The sequence below is a fragment of the Papio anubis genome, chromosome X (genome assembly GCF_008728515.1).
Source record: "Papio anubis isolate 15944 chromosome X, Panubis1.0, whole genome shotgun sequence".
In the NCBI taxonomy this organism is placed as follows: domain Eukaryota; kingdom Metazoa; phylum Chordata; class Mammalia; order Primates; family Cercopithecidae; genus Papio; species Papio anubis.
Genome location: NC_044996.1, coordinates 91,844,072 through 91,856,963, shown reverse-complemented (window position 1 = coordinate 91,856,963; position 12,892 = coordinate 91,844,072). Strand labels below are relative to the sequence as shown.

At 36.8% G+C, this 12,892-nt stretch overlaps 1 protein-coding gene across 6 annotated transcripts in view; it reads left to right on the top strand.

Moving 5' to 3' along the window:
• PFKFB1 (6-phosphofructo-2-kinase/fructose-2,6-biphosphatase 1) overlaps positions 1 to 12,892 on the top strand; it is a 66,962-nt gene that overhangs the window by 26,231 nt on the left and 27,839 nt on the right. For 5 of the 6 annotated variants that reach the window (XR_001898568.3, XM_009197691.4, XM_003917773.5 and 2 more), the window contains exon 2: positions 11,666 to 11,791. Coding sequence is in view for 5 of the 6 variants with exons in the window: in XM_009197691.4 (XP_009195955.1) it covers positions 11,666 to 11,791 (126 nt within the window). In the remaining variant the exon portion in view is untranslated. Of the gene's footprint in view, positions 1 to 11,665; positions 11,792 to 11,866; positions 12,843 to 12,892 lie in introns of those variants that run through there. The other variant, XM_009197693.3, reaches the window with a different exon arrangement.

Sequence of the window (12,892 nt, the reverse complement as noted above, 5' to 3'; positions counted from 1 at the left end):
ATGGATTAGAGACTTAAATGTTAGACCTAACACCATAAAAACCCTAGAAGAAAAACCTAGATAATACCATTCAGGACATAGCATGGGCAAGGAATTCCCCACGTTCTAAAAACACCAGCAACAGCAACAAAAGCCAAATTGGACAAATGGGACTTAATTCAACTAAAGAGCCTCTCTGCACAGCAAAAGAAACTACCATCAGAGTGAACAGGCAAACTTGCCAGAATGGGAGAAAATTTTTGCAATCTACTCATCTGACAAAGGGCTAATATCCGTGTGAACCTACAAAAGAACTCAAACAAATTCTACAAGAAAAACAAACAACCCCATCAAAAAGTAAGTATAAAGGATGCCATGAACAGACATTTTCTCAAAAGGAGACATGCATACAGCCAATGACACATGAAAAATGTTCATCATCACTGGCCACCAGGAGAAATGCAAATCAAAACCACAATGAGATACCATCTCACACCAGTTAGAATGACAATCATTAAAAATCAGGAAACAACAGGTGCTGGAGAGGATGTGGGAGAAACAGGAACACTTACACTGTTGGTGGATTGTAAACTAGTTCAACTAATATTATGGAAACAGTATATGCATTCCTCAAGGATCTAGAAGGAATCAGGGAAGTACTCCTATATGACCCACACTCATTACTGGGTATATACCCAAAAGCGATTATAAATCATGCTGCTATAAAGACACATGCACACATATGTTTATTGGCGGCACTTTTCACAATAGCAAAGACTTGAATCAACCCAAATGTCCATCAGTGACAGACTGAAAAAGAAATGTGGCACATATACACCATGCATATCACTATGGAGCCATAAAAAGGATGAGTTTGTGTCCTTGTAGGGACATGAATGCAGCTGGAAACCATCATTCTCAGCAACCATCACAAGGACAGAAACCAAACAATCGCGACAAGTTCTCACTATGGTGGAATTCGAACAATGAGACTTGGACTTGAAGCAAACATCACACACCAGGGGCCTATCATGGGGAGGGGGTAGTGGGGAGGGATGGCACTGGGAGTTATACCTGATATAAATGACGAATTGATGGGTGCTGATGAGTTGATGGGTGCAGCACACCAACATGGCACAAGTATACATATGTAACAAACCTGCACGTTATGCACATGTACCCCAGAACTTAAAGTATAATAATAATTTTTTTAAAACATGCAAAATAATTAAAAATAAATAAATAAAAAATAAAACACTCTAATAATTTGCATAAAATTATTTGAGCCTATGCAACTCTTCAGATTCTCCTTAAAGTTTCACTCACTAATTTTAGCATTAATCAGTGGATCATTCCTGCAGCAATTATTACAGTAGTGTTCTAATGATGATTTTCTACTTCCTTTATTTATTCTACATTTATTATTTGGAATCCCTCTATAAAGATTTTTCCTTTCTCCCCTACTTATTTATTCAACAATGTATGTATATAAGTAGGTACTCATAAATATTTAATTCTTTGGGTTATAATATAGTACTCTACTTATTTATTTTGTTGGTCACCTTGTCCCAGCTTCACCCATTAGGAACTCTTTCATATTGGCTCCCGTGTTCTGTTCTGTTTTTAATAGACTTTATATTTTACAGCAGTTTTAGGTTTGCAGCAAAATTGAGCAGAAGGTACCAAGATTTCCCATATACTCCCTTCCTTCCCTCCACATGCATAGCCTCTCCCATTATCAATATCCGCTTCCACAGGGGTATTTGTTACAAATGATGAACCTATATTGACACATTGCTATCACCCAGAGTCCATAGTTTACTTTAGGGTTCACTCTTGGAGTTGCACATTCTATAGGCTTGAGCAAATTTATAATGACATGCATGCAGTATTAAAGTGGTTTCACTGCCCTAAGAATCCTCTATGCTCCACTTATTCATCCCTGTCTTTTCCCTTCCTGTGTCCCTTTGATATACTCATCCTCCTTATTTTTCTAGCACTTCGTTACTTTTTTACAAGATACACCAGCCTCTTCTCCAAGAAACCATGGTTCCTGTAATTGAAAATTGGTATTTGGAAACCAAGATCTGGATGCTTTTGTCACTTTTAGGGTATCATTAATTCTAGCCCTCTCAGCAGACAGAGCTAAGAAATATTTGTGTGCATGCTAACCCATCTATATTTTGCTGTCTATTTATATATGCGTTAAAATAAACATGAGTTAATACCATTTCTGACCCTAAATTGCACTATAAGGCATCATTCTAGACCTTCTCCCTTGTTTATTATGAGCTTCTTTCTTAGACTGTGAAATACCTGACTCTCATTATCTACAAGTTATTTATTTATTTATTTATTTATTTATTCATTCATTCATTCATTCAACCCTACTACACTGGTAGTTTCAGAATTGTTAACTCATACCCCTGGGAGAAACAATTGTACCAATCAGAGTACAGTGTCTACACACAATTACTTTCTGTCGTTAGTCTTTAAATATTCGGCAAAACACTATTTTCATGGTTATTTGTTTCAGGTTTTCTTTCTCCACCCCATTTAGTGAGGTTATGATATATATACTTGTAATGCAGTTAGAAACATTTGTTGCAAACTGCATTCAATATTGAGTTGCTCAGACATTTCGGTTGATTTCTAAAACCTTGAATGCAATAAAATTCAGTTTTGTGAGTTTTGACAAATGTATAAAGTCAGATATCCTCTTCCATAGTACCATATAGAACAATTCCATCACCCTAAAAATTCTCTTGTACAGCCTATTATAGTCAACCCCTCAGACCTCCCCCAACCCCTGGCAACTACTGACCTGTTCTCTGTTCCTATAATTTTGCCTTGTCTAGGATGTCATATAAATGGAACTGTATCACTTGTCAGCTTTTGGATATGGCTTCTTTCTCTTAGCACAATGCATTTAAGATTCATCCTAGCTGTATGAATATCAACAGTTATCTTAATTGCCAAATGGTATTCTAGTCTATGATTGTACCATAATTTGTTTATCCATTCACCAGCTGAAGAGCATCTTGGTTGTTTCCAGGTTTTAGTGATTTTCAGTAAGGCTCCATAAATATTCTCATATACATTTTTGTGTAAACTTGATCTTTCAGTTCCCTTCCAAAGGTATCTGTGAGTGAAAATGCTGGGTCATATGTCAAGTGTATGTTAAATTTTAAAAGTAACTGCCAAACTGTTTTCCAAAATGCCTGACCCATTTTGCATTTCCACTAGCAATGAGTGAGAGTTCCTTTTGTAATACATCCTTGTCAGCATTTCATATTGTCTTGTAAATTTATATGTGTATTTAATTCTAGCCACTTTAATAGCTGTATCTTGAAGTGTTTCTCATTACACATTTAATTTTCATTTTCCTAATGATTGATATTATCTTTTAATACACTTCTTTGCCATCTGTACGTTTGGATTGGTGAAAAGTTTGTTCAGATGCTTTGCTACTTTTTAAAATTAAATTTTATCTTTTATTGTTCAGTTTTAAGTGTTATTTATGTATTTTGGATATGCCACATATATAATGTACAAGCATATTCTTTCAACCTGTGGCATTTCTTTTCATTCTTTTGTGTCTTTCACAGATAAAAAAAATTTAATATGCAAATATTTAACAATTTTTATTTTTAAAATTTTCATAAATAAAAATGTTTAAATTATTATAGTTTCAATTTATCTATTTTTTTCTTGTATGGATAATTTTTTTTTTTTTTTTTTTTTTTTTGAGACGGATTCTCGTTTTTTTTTCCAGGCTGGAGTGCAGTGGCCGGATCTCAGCTCACTGCAAGCTCTGCCTTCCGGGTTCACGCCATTCTCCTGCCTCAGCCTCCAGAGTAGCTGGGACTACAGGCGCCCGCCACCTCGCCCGGCTAGTTTTTTTGTATTTTTTAGTAGAGACGGGGTTTCACCGGGTTAGCCAGGATGGTCTCGATCTCCTGACCTCGTGATCCGCCCGTCTCTGCCTCCCAAAGTGCTGGGATTACAGGCTTGAGCCACCGCGCCCGGCCGGATAATGTCTTTTATGATGTAATTAAAAACTAATTGGCATATCCAATATTTCACACATTCTCTCCCATGTCTTTTTTTAAGAAGTTTTATCGTTTTACATTTTATATTTAGACCTATGATCCACTCTGAATTACCTTTTGCATAATGTTTAAGTATTCAAGTTCATTTTTTGCAATGGACTTCCAGTCTTTCTAGCACCATTTGTTGTTGTACCTTTGTCCAAAATTAGTTGACCTTGTCCAAAATTTGAGTGGGTCTATTTCTGGGCTCTTTATTCTGTTTCACTGATCTAGATAGCTATCCTTTTTCCAATACCACACTGTCCTGAATATTGCAGCTTTATAATAAGTTTCAAAATAATGTAGTAAAGTTCGTTCCACCGACATTGTTTTATTTATTTATTTATTTTCAATAGTTTTTAGGGTACAGATGGTTTTTGGTTACATGGGTAAGTTCTTTAGTGATAGTTTCTGAGATTTTGGTGCATCTGTCACCTGAGCAGTGTACACTGGCTCCAATATGTAGTCTTTTATCACTCACCCCCCTTCCATCCTTCCCCCCAAGTCCCCAGAGTCCACTATATCATTCTTACTCCTTTGCATCTTCATAACTTAGCTCCACTTATAAGTGAGAACATAACGATATTTGATTTTTCATTCCTAAGTTACTTCACTTAAAATAATGGCCTCTATGTCCATCCAAGTTGCTGCAAAGGCCATTATTTCATTCTGTTTTATGGCTGAGTAGCATTCCATGGTGTATATATACCATGGAATATGATATAAAGAAAATGGATACATTTTCTTTATCCACTCATTGGATGATGGGCATTTAGGTTGGTTCCATATTTTTGCAATTGTGAAGTGTGCTGCTATAAACATGCGTGTGCATGTGTCTTTTTCATGTAATGACTTCCTTTCCTCTGGGTAGATACCTGGTAGTGGGATTGCTGGATCAAATGGTAGTTCTACTTTTAGTTCTTTAAGGAATCTCCATACTGTTTTCCACAGTGGTTGTACTAATTTACATTTCTACCAGCACTATACAAGTGTTCTCTTTTCACCACATCCATGCCAAGATTTTTTTTTTTTTAAATTATGGCCATTCTTGCAGGAGTAAGGTGGTATCTCATTGTGGCTTTAATTCGCATTTCCCTGAAGGTTAGTGATGTTGAGCATTTTTCATGTGTTTGTTGGCTGTTTATATATCTTCTTTTGAGAATTCTATATTCATGTCCTTTGCCCACTTTTCGATGGAATTATTTGTTTTTTTCTTGCTGAGTTGTTTGAGTTTCTTGTATATTCTGGATGTTAGTCCTTTATCAAATGCATAGTTTGTGAATATTTTCTCCCACTCTGTTGGTTGTCTGTTTACTCTGCTGATTATTTCTTCTGCTGCACAGAAGCATTTAGTGATTTTTTTTAACAGCATTTTGTCATTTCCAGCATACAGATCTTTTATACATGTTTTGTTGGTATTATACCTAATGATTTTATCTTATTAGAACTATTGTAAACATTTTTTTAATTTTGATTTTGAATTGTTTATTGATTGTATATAGTATTATGATTGACTTTTACGTGTTGACGTTGTACCCTGTGAACTTGATAAACTCGCTTATTAGTACTAGGAGGGTTTTTGTTGCATTTGCTTTTGGGTTCTTAGTCATGAATTCTTTGCCTAAGCCTATGTCTAGAAGAGTTTTCCCAATGTTATCTTGTAAAATTTTTATGATTTCAACTCTGAGATATAAGTCTTTGATCCATCTTGAGTTGATTTTTGTATAAAGTGAGAGATGAGGGTCCAGTTTTATTCTTCTATATGGTGGCTTGCCAATTATCCCAGCATCACTTATTGAATAGGGTATCATTTCCCCACGTTATGTTGTTGTATGCTTTGTTAAAGATCAGTTAAAAATAGATTTTGGGCCGGGCACAGTGGCTCATGCCTATAATCTCAGCACTTTCGGAGGCTGAGGTGGGCAGATCACTTGAGGCCAAGAGTTCGAGACCAGCCTGGCCAACATGGTGAAACCCCATCTCTACTAAAAATACAAAAATTAGACAGGTGTGGTGGCACATGCCTGTAATCCCAGCTACTATGGAGGCTGAGGCATGAGAAGCCCTTGAACCTGGGAAGCTGAGGTTGCAGTGAGCCGTGATCATGGCACCACACTCCAGCCTGGGTGACAGAGCAAGACTGTGTCTCAAAAAATAAAACATAAATTAAAATATAGACTTCCTGGGATTTTCTACCCAATCATATTGTGGATGAACAGGGACAGATTTATTTCTTCCTTTACAATTTGCATGCCTTATATTTCCTTGTCTTATAGTATTGACTAGGAATTTCAGTACTATGTTGAATAGGAGTGGTGAGAGTGGACATCCTTGCCTTGTTCCTGATATTAGAGAGAAAGCATTTAGCCTGTCAACATAAAGTATGATATTAGCTGTAGATTTTTTGTAAATATTCTTTATCTGGGCAAGGAAGCTCCCTTCTATTCCAAATTGCTAAGAGTTTCATTAAGAATGGATATTGTATTTTGTAAAAAGTTTTTTTCATCTGCTGATATAATTTGGGGCATCTTAATCTATTTTGTGCTGCTAAAACAGAATACCACAGACTGGCTAATTTATAAAGAATAGAGATTTATTTCTTACGGTTCTGGAGGCTGGGAAGTCCAAGATCACGTGGCCACATCTAGTGAGGGCCTTCTTGCTGCATCATCCCATGGTGGAAGGTGAAAGGGCCAGAGAGAGTGTGCTTATGTGCGTGCCTGTGCATGTGAGTGTGGGAGCCAAACTTATCCTTTTATCAGGAACTATTTTCTGAGTTAACTAAACCATTCCATCAATAATGCCATTAATTCATTCATGAGGGCAGAAGCCTTAGAGGTAGAGCCCTCATGACCTAATCACCTCTTAAAGTTCCCACCTCTCAATGCTGTTGCACTGGAGATTAAGTTCCAACACATGAACTTTGGAGGATGCATTCAAACCATACCATGGAGTTTTACATCTTTAGAATGGATTGCTTTGATTGATTTTCATATGTTGAACCAGCCTTGTATTCCTGGGATAAACCATGCTTTCTTGTGGTATATTAATTATCTATTTTATATATAGCCAAATTTCATTTGCATTTTTTTAGGATTCTTATGTTTATGTTCATGAGGGATATCGATTTGTAGTTTCTTTTTTTGTACCACTTATTTTTCTGGTTTTTATATCAGGGAAATGCTGGCCTCACAGAGTAAGTTGATATGTATTTCCCTGTCTCCTAACTTCATAGAGAGATTGTATAGAATTGATACTATTTCTTCTTTAAATGAATGGTAAAATTTGCCATTGAGACTGTCTGGACCTGGGTATTTTGGGGGAAGATTTTTAATTGCAAATTCAATTTCAGTAATATTTATAGAAGGATTTAGATTATTTAGATTATTTGTTACATTTTGGATAAGTTTTGCCAGTTTGTGCTTTTTGAGAAATTTGTTTCATCTATGTTGTCAAATTTATGTGTTTAGAATTGCTATTACATACTCTTGTCATTGTAATACCTATGAAATTTCTATCTACTCTTTCATTCCTGAGTTTTTATTTCAGCTATTATATTTTTAGTTCAAAATATCCATGTGATTCTTATTTATATCTTCTGTTTCTTCACTGAGTGCTTCTGTGTTAAATATTTGTTCCAAAATCGCTTGTTATTGTTCATTCAAGCATTTTTATAATAACTAATTTAAGATAATTTAATGTCTTATCTCATCATTCATGTCTGTTGTCTTTTTCCATGTTAATTGAAATGTTTATGGTTATTTGCATGCTGATTGGTTGTAGTTTGTATCCTGGACATTGTGAGTATTGTCTTGAGATTCTGTATCTTGTTTATATCCTGTGGAGAAGGTCTATATTTTTGTTTTAGCCTTTTGTATATTTTGGTTCCAAAATCAATTCAGTTTTCAAACCTTTTGCAGTACCATATAGGTCTGTCCTGCATGTGTACCATCTAGTGGTCAGTCTGAGACTTGGGTGGAGGTGTCCTTTCTAGTTGAGTTTCCAAATCTTTGGTATGCTAATGAATATCAAAGCAGTCACAAGTCAGAGGTAAGCCCAGGGGTTCAAATCAACTTTACACTGTTGCTTTTTCAAAACTCTTCCCTCTCCTTTATCTTTTCAGTACTTTCCAGTTCCCTGGGCTCTCATTTTCTGTTTTCTCTTCAAAAACTACCCACTGTCATGGTTGTAGCATTTCCAGAAACAAGTAGCAGGAGGAGAGAGTGAGAACGAGAGAGGGAGAGGGAGAGGAAGAGGGAAAACTAGTATAAAGATGTCTTCTTGACATCGTGGCTTCACCTAGAGGAAGGAACTTATCCCACACAGTTTTGATTCCTGGAGGCTCCCATTCTGGGCCACTATTGCTTCTGAGCCACCTTTGCTTTTACTACCTCCACTGTGGAACCAAAGGAGGAGTAAATAAAAACCCAAGGGATTTCCCCCACTCTCTCTGAATTTTAGTTCTCTGTTACATTCCTTGAGCCCAAACTCCAAGACTTCTCCTGCATCTCTGTCTGCTAGACAATGCTCATTTTGAATTGCATACCATGTTGAATTCAGGCTCAGGATACTGAATGTTCAGGGAGAAAAGTAATGCTGAATTTGCAGTTGTTTAGTTGGTACTTCAAACTCTGGTGTCTTCTCTGATCTACCTACTTAGATTTACCTTTCAATTTTCATATAGTTGTTCATGCATTCTATCAGAATTTTATATTTGAGTTAGTGAGAGATAAAAGGTCTGAGAATTGGACCCAACTATATATGTTTTGTAAACGGCATGTAGTTGGATCCTACTTTTTAATCTAATCTGACCACTTCCGTCTTTAGTTGGAATATTTAGTTGATTCACATTTAAAGTGATTATCAATATAGTTAGATTAAAATCTACCATCTTTCTGTTTTCATTATATTTGTTCTTGATGTTTTCTATTTACTGTATTTGGCTTTTGTTTCCTTTTTCCCTCTTTTTTCTGCCTTTCATTATTTTATTTGGTCATTTTGTATGATCCCATTTTGTCTCATGTATTTATTTATTATTTAGACATCTTTTAAGGAAACCTTTTTAGTGGTTTCCGGAAAGTTTGTAATGTACATTTTTATATAATTTGGTTCACCTTTAAATAATACTGTACTGCTTCATGTGTAGTACAAGACTATCCCCAATTCCTTCCTTCCATTGTTTGTGTCATTGTTGTATTCTATTATTTTTTTACAAATGCTATAAACATACAATACATTGGTACTATTATTGCTTTAAACAATCAGTTATATTTTAGAACAATTAAGAATATGATAGTTATATTTGTCTTCATTTATTACTTTTGCAACACTTTTCCTTTAATTATGTACACCCAATTTTCTGACCTATATCATATCCCTCTGTCGGAAGAATTTCCTTTAATATTTAGACTGTAAGACAGGTCTCCTGATGCTGAGTTTCCTCAGTTTTTGTCCGAAAAAGCATTTTGTCTTAATTTTTGAAGGATATTTTTGCAGAACTTGGAATTCTGGATTGGCATTTTTTTCTTTCAAAACTTATAAAGGTTTCATTCCACTGTCTTTTTGCTTATGTGATTTCTGACAAGAAGTCTGGTATAATTCTTCTCTTTGTTCTTCTGTGGGTAAGATGTTGCCCACCTACCGCCTTCTTCCTGGCAGTCTTCAAGATTTTATTTTTGTCTTGATTTTCTGTAATTTGAATTTGTTATATCTGGGTGTGGGTTTTGGTTTGGTTTTGGTATTTACCCTGGTTGGTGTTCTCTGAGCTTCTTGAATCTGTGGTTTGGTGTCAGTCATTAATTTGGAAAATTTTGGCCATTATTGTCTTCACATATTTCTTCTGCCTTATTCTTTCTTCCCCTTCTTGTGTTCCAAATACATATATGTTATACTGTTTGATATTGTCCCACAGTTCTTGGATGTTTTGTTCTGTTTTCTTTTTTTTTCTTTTTTTTTGCTCTTTTTTTTTCTCTTTGCATTTCAGTTTGTGTGATCTCTATTGACCTGTCTTCAAGTTCACTGATGACTCAGCTGTGCGGAGTCTACTGATGAGCACATCAAGGATAGTCTTCAGATCTGTTACTGTGTTTTTTTCTCTCCCATTTATATTTGATTCTTTCTTATACTTTTCACCCCCCTGCCGAAATTACCTATCTGATCTTGCATGATAAACTTTCCCAACAGAGCCTTTAACATACTAATCATAGCTATTTTAAGTTTCCTATCTGATAAAGATGGAAACAGTAGACAAAGGGAATTCCAAAAGGGGGAATGGGCAAGGGGGGAGCAAGAGTTGAAAAACTACCTATTGGGTACTGTGTTCGCTATTTGGGTAATGGGGTCACTAGAAGCCCAAACCCCACCATTACACAATATACCCAGGTAACAAACCTGCACATATAACCCCTGAATCTGTAATGTACAAAAAAGAAAGCAAAATAATCCAAGTAAATAAACAGATTCCTTGTCTGATATTTCCAACATCTGTGTCATAACTTATTTTGGTCCTAATGATTGCTTTTCTCTTCAGACATTGTTTTTATTCCTTGCCTTGATTCTTCCCTTTGTGCTACACCCTGGAGATAATATATGCCTTAAATCTCATATAGATGTATTCCACTGTTATTTTTACTGATGCTTTTTAGCCTGGTAGTGGGCGAATGGGGACCTGGGACATTCTATGCTATTCTCATTAAGTCTCAGTCTTAGGCAGGCTTACCCTGAGTGTTGGAGGTGTGTCCTTCACAAGTGTACCTGCCTCTCCTCCTGTGTTCTAACCCAGGTGGGCCTAACACATTTTCCTGCCCCTCCCGGGTTAGACTTTTTTTTTTTTTTTTTTCAATTTTCTCCCCCAGCTGTAGTGAGTTTTCACCAGTGTACCTCAGTTTCTGTTGCCCTTTCTTCTGAGGACTAAGACATTTTTCCCTTTGGGAAGATAAGGTAGATTGGTATGGGCAGAGTTTCAGTGATGTTGGTCAGTCTGCTCTGCTAGCTGCAGTGAGTTTCTCCCAGTACTTTCAAGCTAGTTTTTGTTGCCTTTTCCCTGAATAGTAAGGCTTTTGCTCCATAGAGAATATAGGGAAAATAGTCTGTGCAGAATTTCAGCAATGGCTATTGTACTGTTCTCCCCAAACCAGAACTACAGGATATCTTTCTCAGGATTCTTCTCAGTCTTTCTTGTCAGCTTCTGGGGGAGTTCCTGGAGGAAAACTCTGCAGAGGGGTGCAAAACTGCCTATGTCTGCAGCCCCTACAGGCTTCAATTCTCACACTAGCCCATAACCAGCCTCTAGCAATTCATCATAATTTTTAGCTGAATCTTCTTATGAGTTTGTATGTTATTCACTGGTATCTGCACCAGGTAAACAAATGCCTGGTCCTGTGGCTCCCTTGAAGATGGTTGTTTCTACAGGTTTGTGGTACTGCAACCTCAGTTTTCTGATGAGTCTGAGAGAAGTTCTTAATTTTCACTTTCCCAGCTTTTGTTCTTATTGTAATGGTGGGAGATGTGTTCTTTACAACTCTGCATTTCTGACCTAATACCAGAAGAGCATATGAATCTGAGGATAAGCTTTTGAGGGTCTGTTTGTCTTTCAGCATCCATACCCCAGTTTACCAATTCCCCCACGATGGTGATCATGGTGGGTTTACCAGCTCGAGGCAAGACTTATATCTCCACGAAGCTCACACGATATCTCAACTGGATAGGAACACCAACTAAAGGTATGTCTCTGAAAGTCTTTGTTCAACAACCCCATAAAAGCCACTGGCTGAAAACCTTACTTAAGTAGAAGGCCAAAGTCCTCAATACCAGAAATGCCTCATCATTATTATTATCAGCATTAGGACTACTGCTATCACTATTACTACATTCTTATACAGTTTATAACTTCTTGAGCACATACTTTGTACCCAACACCACTCTAGGTGCTAAGCATAGGAAAACTAGTGTTAAGATTAAATGTCTTCTCTCAAGAAGTTCCATGACCTCGAAACAACCCTGTGAGTAACATTCTATTTTTATTGCCATTACTATTATTGCCATACCAATATTACTACTTTTATTAGCATTACCACTTCTTCACCATTTCATAGTTGAGGAAATTGAGGCCCAAGGGGTGAAGTGCCTTGTCTAAAGGCATATGGCCAGTAAGTGACAGAACCAGGATATGAACCCAGGTCTATTTGATTCTAAGCCTGATACTGTGCCAAGTCTAGTGCATGGTTCTACTGATTGGAAGAGAAAAGAATCCCACATTAGCCCTATAGTCTCCTTTTCTCCATTCTTTTTGTCTCCTTCTTTCTCTTGTTAATCTCAACATCCTGTCTCTCTGCCCTGCTTCCTTCTATCTCTCCCCCTCTTCCTTCCTCTCCCCAATTTGTTTCTTTTTCCCATTTCTTATTTCCATTCATCTATGTTCTCTTTATCTAATTCACTGGTGAAGAGTTTCCCAATAGTTTTCCATGTGCCCAAACTCCTGCTAGGCAATGAGGATACAAAACTGGATGAGACTCACCCTGTCCTTGAAGAGTTCTAAGTCTAGCTGGGATGTATAAGAATACCTCATATCATCTAGGAATTCTAGAACAGGAGCAGGGTGCTGCATGAAATCACAAAGGGATTTGACAACTGGAAGGCAAGGAAAGCTTCCTACATAGGATATGTTTGAGCTGAGTCTTGTGGGAGGAATAAGACATTGGCAGAAGGGAAGGAGAGAAGGAACAGCTCTCATGGAGGACTGCAAGCTCTCAGGAAAATCTGCTGAGTGTAGAGGTACATGGGACACTGGCAGATTGGTTTCTGCTTTAAGGGCCCCATAATGG